Source organism: Hippoglossus stenolepis, chromosome 23 (genome assembly GCF_022539355.2).
Source record: "Hippoglossus stenolepis isolate QCI-W04-F060 chromosome 23, HSTE1.2, whole genome shotgun sequence".
In the NCBI taxonomy this organism is placed as follows: domain Eukaryota; kingdom Metazoa; phylum Chordata; class Actinopteri; order Pleuronectiformes; family Pleuronectidae; genus Hippoglossus; species Hippoglossus stenolepis.
Window position 1 is genome coordinate 11,375,143 of NC_061505.1, and position 15,263 is coordinate 11,390,405.

The window sequence follows — 15,263 nt, forward strand, 5'->3', positions numbered from 1 at the left end:
TCTCACTCTCTCTTTCCGTCTCTCTCGACAGAACTACAGAATCCAGGCCGCCCAAACTAATGACAATAATAACTCTCTGAAACGTCGCCGCCAGTCTAGCCTTCTCTCCCCGCTGCCCTCTCTCTTTCCTCCCCCTGCCTCTTTTCTTCCTCCCCTTCTCTTTTCTTGCCCTTCTCCCAAGGTAGCTATTAGCCATCCATTCCCCGCCTGCAGCACTTAGCTCGGAGGGCCGGGCGCAGAGATGAGAGGAGGGATAGAGAGCAGGGAGAGAAAGATATGGAATTAAATAGAGAGATCCACAGATGTCACCGCTGCACATTCTCCATCTGTCGCCTCCTCCCCTCCCTCTCCCAAATGCTTTTTCTCGTTTATCCACCAGTCTTTGCTTATTTCCTCCATCCATTTTGTGGACGGATCTGCTACAGATTATCTCCGTTTGGTCTCCTGTTTACCTGGGTTTCTGCTGGTGGTGCGTCCCGCAGGCTCCTTCTTAGGAGGCAGTCCATATGGGCCTGGGGAGGAGAAAAGAGAAGGGGGGAATATAAGCGGTGTGGCGGAGATACGAGACGGCCAAGGCTCTCAGAATTGCAACCAATAAGTGACATTAGCAAAGAGAGAAATCGGGACGGAAGATGTTTGATTCGGGCTTCCCCTCCCTTCCACTCCCATTATAGGAGAACACATATTGATTGGGCCTCAATGCACCGTGTATGAGCACTTCTCCAGTGGGAATGGGAAACTAAAGAGAGGCTGTTTGTTGTTTTGGCCAAGGCGAATTTACACAAGGCCATAACGGCTTGTAATCTGTAGTCGCTAAATCAGGCCATCTGTCTAGCAAGCCCTCAGTAATGGTGATGGCATTAAAGCGCGTTTATGTGACACATGCAAACGCACGCACACACAGACACACAGACACACACACACAGATGCAGCCATTGTGGAGGTGCCACTCCTCGCAGCTGAAAGAGATGGTTCTGAAAACCCTGACTTTGTTCACTCCTGAGCCATCTGGACAACAGTCGGCTGCAGGAATAGAGTTTTGAGCTGGGATGTGACTCTTCATGTCGGCAGTTGATCCAGCATTTTAAAAAGGTCTGTTATTGGTCACTGCGGCGGCAGGGGAGGGCAAAATAGACATAGCCATGGGGTGTTTATAGGGACACACACTGCATCACAGCCACGCACAAAGTGGTGAGTGTGTGTGTGTGTGTGTGTGTGTGTGTGTGTGTGTGTGTGTGTGTGTGTGTGTGTGTGTGTGTGTGTGTGTGTGTGTGTGTGTGTGTGTGTGTGTGTGCCTGCACAGCCATCAACCTATACATACTGACATTTAGAAAAGTGGAAGGCTATTGGCTAGCGGCTCCCTCATGACAGCCCACCAAACAGAAGTTAGGGTGGTGCTGTATGGATCAATAGGAACTGCTGTGTGGTCACCAGGGGCGAGAGGAGGGAGGTTCAGACTGTGTGTGTGTGTGTGTGTGTGTGTGTGTGTGTGTGTGTGTGTGTGTGTGTGTGTGTGTGTGTATGACTGAGACAGAGAGCAAGCAAGATAGATAAAGAATAAAATAAGAGAAGACAGGTCATTGTATGCGTGTGGGGCAGTGGTGCAAGTGTGTGTATTGTGATTGCGTGCTTGCGTGTGCGTTCTGTTCCTCAGAGCAGAGTGCCGTATCTCTTCTGAGATCACTATGAGGCGGCACGCCGCTTATTTAGACGACAAACAACACAGACGTGACCTTTCAGCCACGGAGCAGATAAGACGGAGAGACAGAGGAAGAGAGAGAAAATAACGGGGGGATTGAGAGGGAGAGCTGTGAGGAGAGATGGCCTGCATGCAGAGTGAAGGCGGAGACGGGGTGGGTGGGTGGGAGATGAGCACAGGGAAAAGGGGAATTTGAAAAGGAAAGGGTTTTTTTTAAAAAAAAGAATAAAGACAAATGAGAGGGAATAGAGAGGAGGTGAAGGAAGGACAGTTGGGAAAAAGAAAGAGACTGAAGATAAAACGGGCACAGAAAGGGGAAAGGGAAAGAGAAATTACAAATAAAAAAAGACGTGTGTGAGGCTAAGAACTTCATACAGTTGTGTAGAAGTGGCAGAGCGTGTGTGTGTGTGTGTGTGTGTGTGTGTGTGTGTGTGTGTGTGTGTGTGTGTGTGTGTGTGTGTGTGTGTGTGTGTGTGTGTGTGTGTGTGTTTGTGAGACAGGATGGTAGCATTTCCACTGCTCATTTGGTGAAAGAGCCGGGGGGGAAACAAAGTGTACGTGTGTGGTGGTATTTCTATTGAGTCGAGCTGACTTTGCTGATGTTACGGGCTGATAGAGCCGCAGCAGCGCCACTTGGCTCTTTGCTGAAGAGCACCGACAATACACAAGGCCTGATAACACAGCATCGGCTAAAGAAATAGACGTAAGTGTGTGTGTGTGGGGGGGTCGTGTGAAGGACAGGTGCCTATTATGAGTAGGAATGTGCTGGTCAGTGAAAAACGTGTAAATGGGCCTTTTTTCTGCCTTTTTTGACGGGCCTGCATGTGAGGGTCATTACCTGTGAATATTTTGCAAACAAATGAGACGTGTGTGCAGCTATGAGTCATTAAAAATCACTGACTGTGTGCTTTCAGGCTGAATGGAGTCATTTTGTTATCGTGCTTTCGCTGGCAGGTCTGCTGTGTGTGTGTGTGTGTGGGGGGATGTGTGTGTTCTGGCACGTACGTGTGTGTCTGGACGCCTCAGGTTGTGTTGCCCACGTCCATGTTTCATGTCCCTGCATGCGTGAGCTTGATGCGTATTCGCCTGTCATGTATACGCCGCACAGGGACGTGTGAGTTTCAATGTTTGGGTCGGAGCGTGTGTGTGTGTGTGTGTGTCCAGCGTGAGTCAGTGGGAGTTAAAAGGCAGAGTGAGAGGGGAGTCAACAGGGCTCATTAGAGATGACTGATCCCGCACTTCTCCGCCGTTCTCGCCACTTAACGAGCCCTAATACGCTCAGCGAGATCACACACACATCGTAAACACACACACACACACACACACACACACACACACACACACACACACACACACACACACACACACACACACACACACACACACACACACACACACACACACACACACACACACACACACACACACACACAGGGAGGGGATTCACAAGCGTGTTAGATGGGGAGCGGTAGCCAGTGTGTGGCGACGATGTGAGATAATGCGGCGGACTGGAGCCGATGTGCGTTAGTGTGTTAAGTGAGCGATTGTGTGTGATGCATGAATAACAAGGTGTGTGTTATGAGTGAGTGAGAGGAGAAGAGTCTGTGTGTGGTGGACTCCAGTAGTTGCACATATGGGCGAGCTCGTGTGTGAGTGAGCGAGAGAGAATAATAGAAGAGTGAGAGAGAGAAGGGTGCGAGGACTCACTCTGTCCAACTTTCAGGACCACCTTCATGCCTTGCGTGACACAGACTCCGCCTCTCATGCTATCCAGGCCTTGGCGCGTCCCGTCTGACGTAGCTGGAGGGATGGAAAACACAAAATTACACAATTACCCAAGTAGCTGGGTGGTATACACCAACACACATGCACCCACAAGCACATTGGAAACCCATCTTTGAAAGCCACACAAATTCAAGCCTCTCTCGATCTACAGCCGACGGCAACAATCGCTTCTATTCATATGGTCAGCCCTTCCAGAGAGTCGGCGGGGTGACATTTGCAGAGGCAGCGATTTTAAACTCCACCAGAAGCTCAGAAATGTCAAAGTGCGAGGTGGTGGCGGCGGCGGCGGCGCCGCTTTAATAGGCCCTCATTTAGCAGTCCGCTGGAATTCATTAACACCCCTGCTGCTGCGCATGGACTCAACCGCGCTCATTCAGCTGCTGTTGCTGCTGGGTCTGGAGAAATAGCGGGAGAGGGGGGTGATCCGGAGGGGCAGACTGGTTGATGGGAAAAAAAAGGGATGGTAATCCAATCACGGGCGCCTATGAAAGAAAATGGAGCCCCTGAGACACCGAACGCTGCGTGTAGAGAGAATCTGGTCCAGATTGGTTGGGATACAGACTGTGGTAATACCCCATTACTAGCTCATGATATAATGAAGTGAATTAAAGAGAATTGTTTTATTTCATACTAAGGCAGTGATGTGTTTATGGGCAATAAGGGATTTAATATGAATGTGCAGTTTGAAGCTGTAATAACCGGCAGAGATGCTTCAAATGAGCGGCTCAGGAATCAAACAGGTTTCTTTCCTGTGAAGATACGCTGGGCCAAAGGAGGTCAAGCGGAGCTGACAGAGTGCACAGGCGAGAAAAAGTATGTGTGAATGGACAGGAATCCCTTCCTACATTAAATATGTCAGTGAATGCATTAAAGATCACTGGTCTGCAGGTCACCGAGGCTGCAGGAGGAGGAAGGAGCGTGCACACGGGGAATCAGGACGGAGGGGATTGGAGAGAGAGGTGGAAGAACTGTAAAAAAAAATTAAAGTATAAAAATAAAAAAAAGGAGAGGGGACAGTGAGACAGAGAGGAGGCGACAGGTGAAAAAGGTCTTCGAAGTGAGAATCACACCTTTGCTGCACCGTCACCGTCTCAATCATTCATGTGCAGATGTTCCCAGCTGTGACCTCACTCAACACAACCGATCACGGCCTCTACAGCATGAGGCCAACGTCCATCTTTAAAGTTTGAGTAAGTGGAAGGACTGGTGTGCCACAGTGAATAGTATAGAAGACAGTAAATGTATCCTTATTTTCCACCCGATTCAGCCCCCAGGAACCAACCCTCACCTCTTCTCCACACACACACACACACACACACACACACACACACACACACACACACACACACACACACACACACACACACACACACACACACACACACACACACACACACACACACACACACACCTACGTATATGTAAGAAATCATTTCCCCCTGCCACTACCCTTCAGGCTGCAGATTAGCCCGTCTGAAGTAAAGCAGAGAGGGAGGGATGGCGGATGGCTCAGGAGAGAGAGAGAGAGAGAGAGAGAGAGAGAGAGAGAGAGTGTGAAAAAGAGGCAGCTTCACTTCTAACACCTCCCTCTCTCTTTCCCTCCATCCCTGCAGGATGCAGGGTGTGAAAGCAAAGAGGAGGAGAGAAGCAGGCGGAGGTCAAGGCGTGCAGCAGTATGGAGGGGAAGCCAGGAGACATGCACGGATGAAGGGATATATCGAGACGGTTTAAATAAAGTGCCGTGAAAACATTTGTATATTCCTCGGTTTATTTGTTAAAGTAAAAGTCGTCCTTTTTTTCAGTTGATGTGGCCTGTGTAATATTTTTTATTGCACTAATGCACATGGACAGTCTAATTTATTTTAATGAAGCTGGAGTGCCACATCAAATACAGCACTTGTTTCATCAGAGCTTAATTGTGCCATTGAAAAATACTTCATATGTTTATCTGCTTGTGTTTGGTTTCAGGATTGAATACAAAATTCTTATGGAGGCTTTTACAGTCCACTTCCCTCTTACTTCTGTCCTGTGTGATCTCTGAGAAGCTTCATTTCATAGGTTCATCAAAATAATTTGAATTTTCATATGAGAGTTGATGTAGCTTTATGGAGTTTTTGTACAAAAACACTTTTTCGCAAGAGTCGCATCAAACTGGACCCATAAATTCACTTTTTCCATCAAATCAGGTTAAGTGACAAACACACAGTAGAAGGGAACCCACTGTGAAAATTAAAACATTTCATAAGTTGTCATTTAGAATAGTGAGTGAGATATAAAATAGTATTTTTGTTGCTGTTTTTCTTCTATATACAAACAAAATGTCCTGATGTGTAGTTTTAACATTTTAGCAAAATAGAGATTTGAATTATACATGTAATTATCTAAGAAACCAATTCAATGCAACTGCACTACACATAACATCCATAAATTAGATCTTTTAAGAATTAATGTATTATGGAAATGATTAGTTTATTTTAAATAATGTCACCTCAGTATCCTTGTTTAAAACTTACTTTTTATAAAATGCCTTTTAACTTTTCTTTGATTTATTCCTTTATTCTATTATTTTCATATTGCTTTTAACCAGATGTTTATTTATTTTTGTGGTTTATTTTATCCATTGTCTTGCATTAACTTGTTTAAGTTATCTGTTTTCATGTCTGTGAACCACTTAAATGTGTGTCTTTAAGTGCGATATATATTAAGTTAATTATTATTATTAAAAATATTGAAATTGAAAAAAAACTTGCATGTTCAGAAATGCAAATGTCATTTTGTTAGAATCCCTCCTCTCCATCTCCATGATAAAAAAAAAAATGTACGCCTGTACAAGAAACCTTAAATAGAAACCTAAGAAGGGGACATAAGAGAGATTACATGGTTTAACCCTCCTCTACATCCCAGGACATGAGGTTAGAGAATGTGATAAAGACGAGCTGCGGGGCAAAAAAGCAAATACATAGCAGCTCTGATTGAAGGAATGGGTGGAGGATGGAGCAAATAACCTTAACTGGTCCTACAGGAGAGGGCGGGGGGTGGGAAATTACTTCTGAGAGTAATAACTACTGACACACGAAGGAGGACAAGAAGGTAACGGGAGACGAGGGAGGTGAGGAAGACGAGGGCGAGGAAAGGAGGAGGTCGTGCGGGGAAGCGAGGCGAAGAGACTGATTGCCTGTGACAAGCTGTTGCTGATATGATGGGGACAGGAGACTGTGTGAGACGATGAAGATGACCTAGAGCCCGGTGGACACAGAGAAAAGGAGGAGGAGGAGAAGGGACGACAAGAGGAAGGGGAAAGTGGTGGAAAAGTGGAGGAGGTAAAAACAGAAAGTAAGGAAAGAGTTTAAATGACATGATTGATAGCGGAGAGGTAAAAGACTCTAATGTCTCCATTATGGGAAAGTGGAGCTGTAATGGATACAAAGAAGAGGGAGACACAAAGAGAGACAGAGACTAAATGAACCAAGGGAGCCTGTGATTTTTGCAAATGCAAGCCATTTCTTTTTTTTAAATCATCATCAACAGGTCACAAATATCACAAAGGCAATTTTTCCTAAAACAGAGAACCGTTTCCCGACTAATCCTCTGAGAAGCATGACACATGTTGCAGGTGCCTCTATTTCTGCGAATCTCAATTTCACAGGTACAAAGTGAACAAAGAGATCATCGCTGATTTGTCCTTGGATCGAAAATATTCTCCTTCCCAATTTCGGTTGCAAGACACACGCCAAAAAAAAAAACATGCTTCAGATTTCCCCGCACTTGAGGGAGGGAAGATATCGTAACATCAAGGTAGAAATAATCGCAGAACATCTGTGAAATCCTGATGCGAGTCGGAGATGAGAGTGCGAGAGATACGGGGGAGAGGTGTAGGGGGATTGGCGTGCCTCAAATTTTTCCCACCTCTCTTTGGGGAGGATGGAGAGAGGAAAAGATAGAGAGAGAGAGAGTGAGGGGAGGGGAGGGCTGTACTCAGTAATTTGGGATGAGATAAGAGGAGAAAGGGGGGGACGAGCGATGAGAGTGAAACGGGAGGGACAAGAGGGAGAGGAGGGATGAGTAATTGATACTATGATCAGCAGTGATGGAGAGGGGGGGTAGAGTGAGGCGCCAGAGGACGGAGGAGAGGAAGGGCGTCGCTCTGACACCCATGTTCGACAGGAAGACGGGAGGGAGAGGAGGAGGAAGTGGAAAAACGTAATTAATGAAATAAAACTGCAGTCAACCTCGATCAGGCTGCGTAGTGGCGGCACAGGGAGGCAGGCGGGCCGGCGGGCCGAGGGAGGAGTGTGTATGGAGTCCATATAAAAGATCACAGAGTGGATGAGAGTCTTTCTCTGTGTCTCTCTTGTTATTACCAAGGTCAGTGCTGGGCCAGGCCTCCTCTCTGCTTCCAGTCCGGCTGCTGAAGCCGGCCCAACGTCACGTAAAAGTGGACAGTGACTCCACCGGAGGAATATCACATATCGTCCACGGATTCCGCGGCTTCAGCCCCACATAAGGCACAGGGTTGGCTACGTTGGTTTTTTCCAGATACCAGTGCTACATCAATACTTTTAAAATGGTACTGGTGCCTAAACTGTGCCAGAACGGATACTTTTGCCTTTAAGAAAAAACCTAATAAACACAAAATGATGGTCGATGATAAAAACGTTTTTTTTTATTGTTAATGCAAATTCGAAGTTGATGTGTATTACTCTCACATAATACCCAACTATAATAATTTGAACACTAAATTGTTTCAGCACTTAATATAGTATAACTTTGTTTATTTGTATATTTATTTGTATATTTATTTGTATAGCACTCGACACTCCACCTCCAAACTCGTGATGACCTGTCTCCCCAGCGCCGGGGCCAGATGCACCCACACTGCCGCTTGATGCTTGTCAGACAAGCACTCGTGCACGGAGCAGCTTTCAAATGTATCCCGTGCTCCATTAGGTTTGTCATGTTCCTCCCTTCCTTCTCCTTCTCTCGTTTACTGGTGGATCCCAAACAAGGTGCATACCCCCACCAACTCTGCAAGCTGTTGCTCCCGGCTCTGAGCTTTTGCTCGGCTATTTGCTGCAGAGGTGTCGGAATCCTTTCGTATGAAATACAGCCCCACACTCTCGATCGTTTAGCTTTAGACATTTCGTTTTCGTGTGTCGACTCGAGTTGGAGGAAGCTGCTAGCTAACTGTAGGCAAACGTTACGTCCTGCCATAGCCATGTGGAGAGGTGTGGCGATTTAGGATTTCGGTACCCACCCCCACATCCACATGCCCCTCGGCTCTGTATTGACCGTCACTGGCCACCCTGGACTGTGCACAGTTATTTCATTTGCATTAACACACAGCCTGGACCTGGGTGTTTGCCCTCCCACTCTATTCGGCACCTCCTCTCCCCCGCGGTGTGTTTGCCAGCCCTGGTTATATATTCCACACATGCTGAGTGACAGCTGGCCTCCCGCAGCAAAACACTTGCTCCTGTGAGTGATGTGAATTTGTGTACACGCTGAACTTGTCATTTCCATCACATCCTTCGCTCTAGTTTGGGACACGACTCGCATTTTGCTCTGCTCAAAAGTCCAGAGAAGAAAATTGTATCTTGTACTATGGATACATATTGATACTTATTTTTTAAGGGCATTTAAACCTAAAATGTGCTGCTGGAGTAATGACGAGGAAAAATTGAAAACTAGAATAGGGCCCCTGAACCCCAGGAGCCCGAAAGGTTAAGGATCCACACATTCATGATAATATCAACTAGATAAGGCACTAATGATAGGTCATTACACGCTGTCTTGTTGAGGGGCACCGTGCCTATTTAATTACTTATAAATCGCACAAATAACAATTTTATCTGGTTTTCCTTAGTAATTGTAGTATAATATATATATATATATGCCCATTGTAATATTATTAATGAATCAAAAAAATAATTTAATTAAACTATACAGAGAATAAATGTCCATAGACTGTGTCGAATCAGATTTTATATGGTGCATAATACAAAATAAATGCAGGATTATGGATTTCAATTGAAGATGGAGATGACAAATGAAGAGAGACAGATACATTTCCCCCCAGGGCCCCCAAGGACCCCCCGGGCCCCCAGGCAGATGTATGTCCCTCATGCCTCTTTTGAAGTTATGAAGTTGCAGTTGTGGTGGAGCTATGCAGGTAATGCTACACGATCAGCCAGTAAACAACACACACACACACAAACGTGCTTTGAGCATGAAGACAGACCATATTTTCCCGATGACAGCCGCATTAAAGGGAGCAAAACTGGGAATGCGGAGAACAGTAAAGAGCAGATTAAACAACAAACAGAATAAACAAGCAAAAAAATATGAAAAAGAGCCAGGTAGCAACAAAGCTTGCTCGCATTTTGCTATCTCACGTTCCACGAGCCTGCCGGCGCCCCCGCTAGCCTCTGCTCTGTGACGGAGCGTTAGCCACGTAATGAGTGTGTCAGGTTAACGAACGCCATAATCACGGATTCAAATGCCACGTGAAAGACTCGAAACGCGAGTGGGTGTTTTGTTTTGCTGCAGGCCTACTGGTGAATGCTGAGGCTGGAGTGGTTTCAGTGTGTATACCTCTGTGTGTGTGTTTGTGACAGTGTGTGTGCAAAGTGCTCCCATCTGTGCAAATCAACCTAAAACCGATGTATTGCTTCACGGCAGCAGCGCTCGCCTTTAAAACCCTCCTTTTAGTTCCACTTGTTTGGATTTTCCCGGAAGACCTCCAAGACCCCCGCAGGTCTTCTGGGCACGTCCAATGGGTGGAGGACTGTGGGGTAGACACAGAACTGCGCTGGAGAGATTATATATCTTATCTGACCTGGGAATGCCTCCGGATCCCCCTCCTCCAGGGACTAAACGCTGCAGGACGTCTGGGCTGCCTGGCTTAACCTGCAGCCACCGCAGCCCGACCCCGGATAAGCGGCAGAAAGCGCATGGGTGGGTGGATGTTTGGATTTTTAAACCACAGTCTCCAGAAACAACCCACAAAAGTCCCGTCTGTCACTCGGGTGGATTTGTGTGTTTGTGTGTGTGGGTGGGTGGGTGGGGGGACTTCGGGGTGGGGTTTACCGAGGCCTTCCTGTTTAAATTTGTAGCCCTCACTTTCCAGAGGCTTTATGAACTCCATGTGTGTCATCTTGATGAAGAGGAGCATATAACCTGAGCCCTTCTCACTTGAAGGATTCAATCCCTTTCTCTGTGCCCCCAAACATAATCCTGGATCTCGCCATCCAAATTTCCTGTAACTAAAAACGTCTGCATAAATCTTTTATGGCGCTTTATGACCTTGCTATGACGCATTAACGAAGCTATCGCAAGCCATTACCTAGCGGCGGCGGCGGCAAGGAGGGGGGGAGGGGGGGCATTAAGTTGTGTACTGAGACAGAACGGGCATTATTTTAGCTCCCCCTCGGAAAAAAAGCACACCAGCCGAGTATTATTTTCACATTCCACCTCCAAATGCACAATACGCCATCACTTCCAACGTAGCAGTAGGGTTTTCCAAACTTGTTTTTCTGCAAAGAGCGCAGGTTTTCTCTTCAATTGCAGCGGACAAAGACCCACTGTTCACGGTGTTGTGGTAACACTTGATCCACAAACTGGAGCGGCTACAAACAAGGACGCCAGCGTGCTCGGCGCCTCGGCTGCGCGGTGACATGACTGTTTGTGAGGGATCTTGGATGAACATGATACGCGTCTGTCACACGAGGAGGAGATTTGTGCTGATAAAGGTTTCAATTGGTAAAACTTTGGCTTGTGAAATACAGAAAGCATCCACTTTTTCACATAGCTGCAATATTACGACATGATGCTGCCTGTTCGGCTGTGAGAGGAAAGAGCACGGAATTAGAGGATTTAAGGATACTTCGGTGACTATGGCTACAAATTACAGTTTTAAAATCTTTTCTTTGGACAGCCGTTTAATCTGACCCTTGCAATTCTAAAAAGGGTAAGATAAAGTGCGTGAAGAAATTAAAGCAATATTTCTCATTTCCGCTCACAGCAGAATTGGCTGATTTCAGAGGGGAATTCTCAAAAATGTGTTTTCTGTAATAATGTGATTTATAAAGCAGACAAGTTTACATTTAGGCGAAAACATGTCTGAACTAAAGTTACCTTAGTAAGGCGAGTGTGTGTGTGTGTGTGTGTGTGTGTGTGTGTGTGTGTGTGTGTGTGTGTGTGTGTGTGTGTGTGTGTGTGTGTGTGTGTGTAGAGAAGTACAGGCGATGGGATCTGGACAGGCCAACGTTGGGAGCCAAGTTACGGTCACAGGTTGAACTCACATGATGTGTCACATGCTGACCCACACACACACACACACACACACACACACACACATAAATTCACAGGGAAGGATCTTACAAAAGCCCCCCAATTTCACACATACCTCTACGGAGGAGACATATTACCTCAAAACGTTGACATCAGCTCTCTCTCTCTCTCTCTCTCTCTCTCTCAACCATAGGAAAATGATCTCAGTGTCTTTGCTTCCGTGTGGTTGATCTCCACTCTGTGCTCGATGACATTTTAATTCTCAGCAGTTTTTCGCTTTCCATCCATCCTGTTCTATTACAATCATAACCCCCCCACACACAATCACTACGTCTCTATTCGCCCTCTCTCTCTCTCTCTCTCCCTCCCTCCCTCTGACTCTCTGTCTTCCGCTGTCCCGCTCGCTCGGAGGGTGGGCGACTCAGAATCACTTCGTATTAACCTCCAGCATCCAACACACACACACACACACAACAAACTGGGCCACTGCTCAGCGGCCTCCGCCCTCTCCTCTTCCTCCTCCCGTCAAACAGTTCCAAAAACAGGAGGACTGCGGGGGGGGAACGCACCTGATCCCTGCATCTGACAAACGCACACACGCGTGCACGGCGCCAAGAGCGAGAGGGTGATCGCATGCGACAGACCCGCTGCCATTTTATGGTTTCGTTTGGAGACAATGAGTTAAAATATAGCTGGAGGCCTTAAAGTGCTCTCGTTTGACTGAATCCATACCATTTGTTAGACACACTGCTTTAGGCATACTAATCATCCAGCTGAGTATGGCCATGTTTTATGTGGGGTATGACCTTAATTGTGAATTCTCACACATCTAAATGTTGCAAGTAGACGCGCAAAGGTCAGGGATGTTGTGTGTGTGTGTGTCTGTGTGTGTGTGTACATGAGGGATCCTCCACCTCATAATCTGATGTGATGCTCAGCGGGTCAATGACAGCTGCAGCAACAGTGTAGCCAAAGTGTCTCTACGCATTAATAAAAGATCTGCACACAACCTCTAAAAGCTGCTTATAGACCCTATAAGAGATATGTATGTGTGTATATAGGCCCGGGGCTGGGGGATGGAGATGGAGGGGCGGGGCATAAATAAGGTCAACAAAAGGCATAAACACAGAGGCCGATTTTTTCCCAGCTCACTCTCGCGCCAATTAATTAAACGACGAGGAACAAATCGCGGTGGAGCAGATGTAATAAGTCTGACTGCCCCATTCAGGAAAATAATCCACGGCGGATAAATAAATGCGACCGCCCGAGCATAGACGTGCATAATGGACCAAAAGAAAGACGGGCAAGCAGGAACAAAGCGAAGGAGGAGAAAGAGAAAAAAAAAAGAGAAGAGGGAGCGGGGCCCATTAAAAGGAGGCCTAGTGACTGGGTGGATGAGCCTTGTGTAACGTCAGTTAAGTGCGAGCCATGTAGGACAGTCACGACCAATGTTCCTTACATCTGGGTCAATGTTCCCGTCCTGGGGCAGCGAGGGCATTCTGTGTGTTTTTCTGTTTTTCTCTGTGTTGTGTGTGTGTGTGTGTGTGTGTGTGTGTGTGTGTGTGTGTGTGTGTGTGTGTGTCTGTGTGTGCGCTAAGTAGCTACCCGTTAACTTTCACAAACCTGCTTGAAACGGCTATCCCTGCAATCCCTGTCAAGTGTACCTCTGAGTGGACCGCCATGCATATTGAATGAAAACTTCAATGACTGCTTATCAATACTTAATGAATACTTATCAGTGAATCCCTTAGTGACTTCTACGGCACAGATTTTTTTTAAAGGCTTTTTAAAAAAAAACCTGCAAAGCCTTTTTAGATGCAGCTCGGTGCGTTAACGCTACCCCGGCTGGGGCGAGGAGAGGAAGGCTGAGCCGGCGCAGCGGGCCGGCGAGTTCACGGTCGCGTTTGAGTGTCTGAATGCGATATTTTCCAGTGGCGGCTGAGGTGACGCCAGATTTGCTGCAGCCTCACAGGATGAGAAGTAACACTTGAAGCGACTGGTGGGGGGGTGGGGGGGATCTGGCTGTCTGAGGACTCCAGTATGTGCGCATGTGCGTGTCCGTCACTGCGCGTTCTTGTCTGCCGGCGTGTGTCCGTCTCAAGGTTTGTGCGTGCATGTGGGCAGCCGTCCTCCATTATATCAGCCCACTAGATTGGAGGCCTGGAGAAATGGGTCAGCGCCAGCCTTGTCGTACCTTCTCACTGTCTCTCCTGCTCTTTGCTCACGCTTCTTTTTTTCTTTACCAGCCTCTCTTATTCCCAAGTTGCTCCGAGAATAAAAACGAAACACCTCCGGTTGTCCACTCCTCCTGCGGCTGCCTGGATCTGGGTTAAACCAGAGAAGTCCATCACTCACTCCCTCTGTCCCCTCCTTTGCTCCTTCCTCTTCCTCTTCTCTCCGTTGAGTAAAGGAAATCTTAGAAGTCTCGACTTGTGTATTTTAATAATCTCGGCTGAGAGGAGACGCTGTGTGATGGATGTTCAGAGGAGGACAGCAGCGAATTTGTGCTTTTCATGTGTGGTGACGCACTCGCTGTCCCCTGATATTAACACTTAAGAAGTCATGAAGGCAATTTTGATAGAATCATTATCTGCATTGATGATTTTAATTAAAACAAACATCTACTTTTACAGCGCTGACTTTGAGTGGGTCTCAACTTTTTAGCTCCTGAAAACATCTCTCACACACACACACACACACACACCACACGCCTGTTGCAAAACCAGTCAGAGGGGGTGAGACACAACACAGGTAATAGGACACCACATTCATACGACTAAGTTCAAACTTAAAACGATCTCTGTCCACTTGAGCGTTTTGGCTCCGTATCCGTCCATACTAAAACACCTGGAAAAGCACGTACGCATTGATTATCCGTGTTGCGTTCTAGTAGACTGGTACCCAGGCTAATGCTTGTTGTTTCCTCCAAAAGAGGGTCATGTGATAGGAGCCTGACAAATCAGCGAAGGCTACGTCGTGACTGCAAAGATGTCCGTTTCTGCCCGTCCAGACTGAAATGCTGCCACGCAGTGTTTTCAAATTAAAACGAGGTCAGCAGCGTTTCAAAGCGTCGCCATCTCAGCGGCTCTAAAACTCCGGAGTAGTGTGGACAGCAGGCGTATCCCTAGCAGAGCTGATGTGATTTCTCTCACATTAATGCCCTCATCATTCATCCTGTAGTGTTTTTTGGGCCACTGAGCCCACTCCCCCAACATGTGCTCGCACACCGACACACAGGATTGCACATTTACACACCTGTGTGAGCGCAGCGCCTCCAAATAAAAGCCCCCAGTCTCACATTAGCCTGATTTACTGTCTCAATTTAAGCATGAATTCTGTGCAGTGAAGAGGAAAACAGGAGACAACTACACCTAACTCGCAGTTCCACGTCTCCTGTCACTTTGTCATACTTTCATCACCGGGGAGAGGGGGTAGAGAGAAAAAAAAACAACAAGCCGTCTGTTGCAGCAATCACTCTCTTCACCAGCAG

The 15,263-nt window shown here is 46.9% G+C and overlaps 1 protein-coding gene across 2 annotated transcripts in view; it reads right to left on the reverse strand.

Moving 5' to 3' along the window:
- The window catches only part of efnb3b (ephrin-B3b), an 80,506-nt gene that overhangs the window by 7,165 nt on the left and 58,078 nt on the right, over positions 1-15,263 (reverse strand). The window contains exons 3-4 of one of the 2 annotated variants that reach the window (XM_035149394.2): positions 3,407-3,499; positions 453-512 (exon numbers count right to left, since the gene is read on the reverse strand). In XM_035149394.2, the coding sequence (XP_035005285.1) occupies positions 453-512; positions 3,407-3,499 (153 nt within the window). The remainder of the gene's footprint in view (positions 1-452; positions 513-3,406; positions 3,500-15,263) is intronic. The other variant, XM_035149395.2, reaches the window with a different exon arrangement.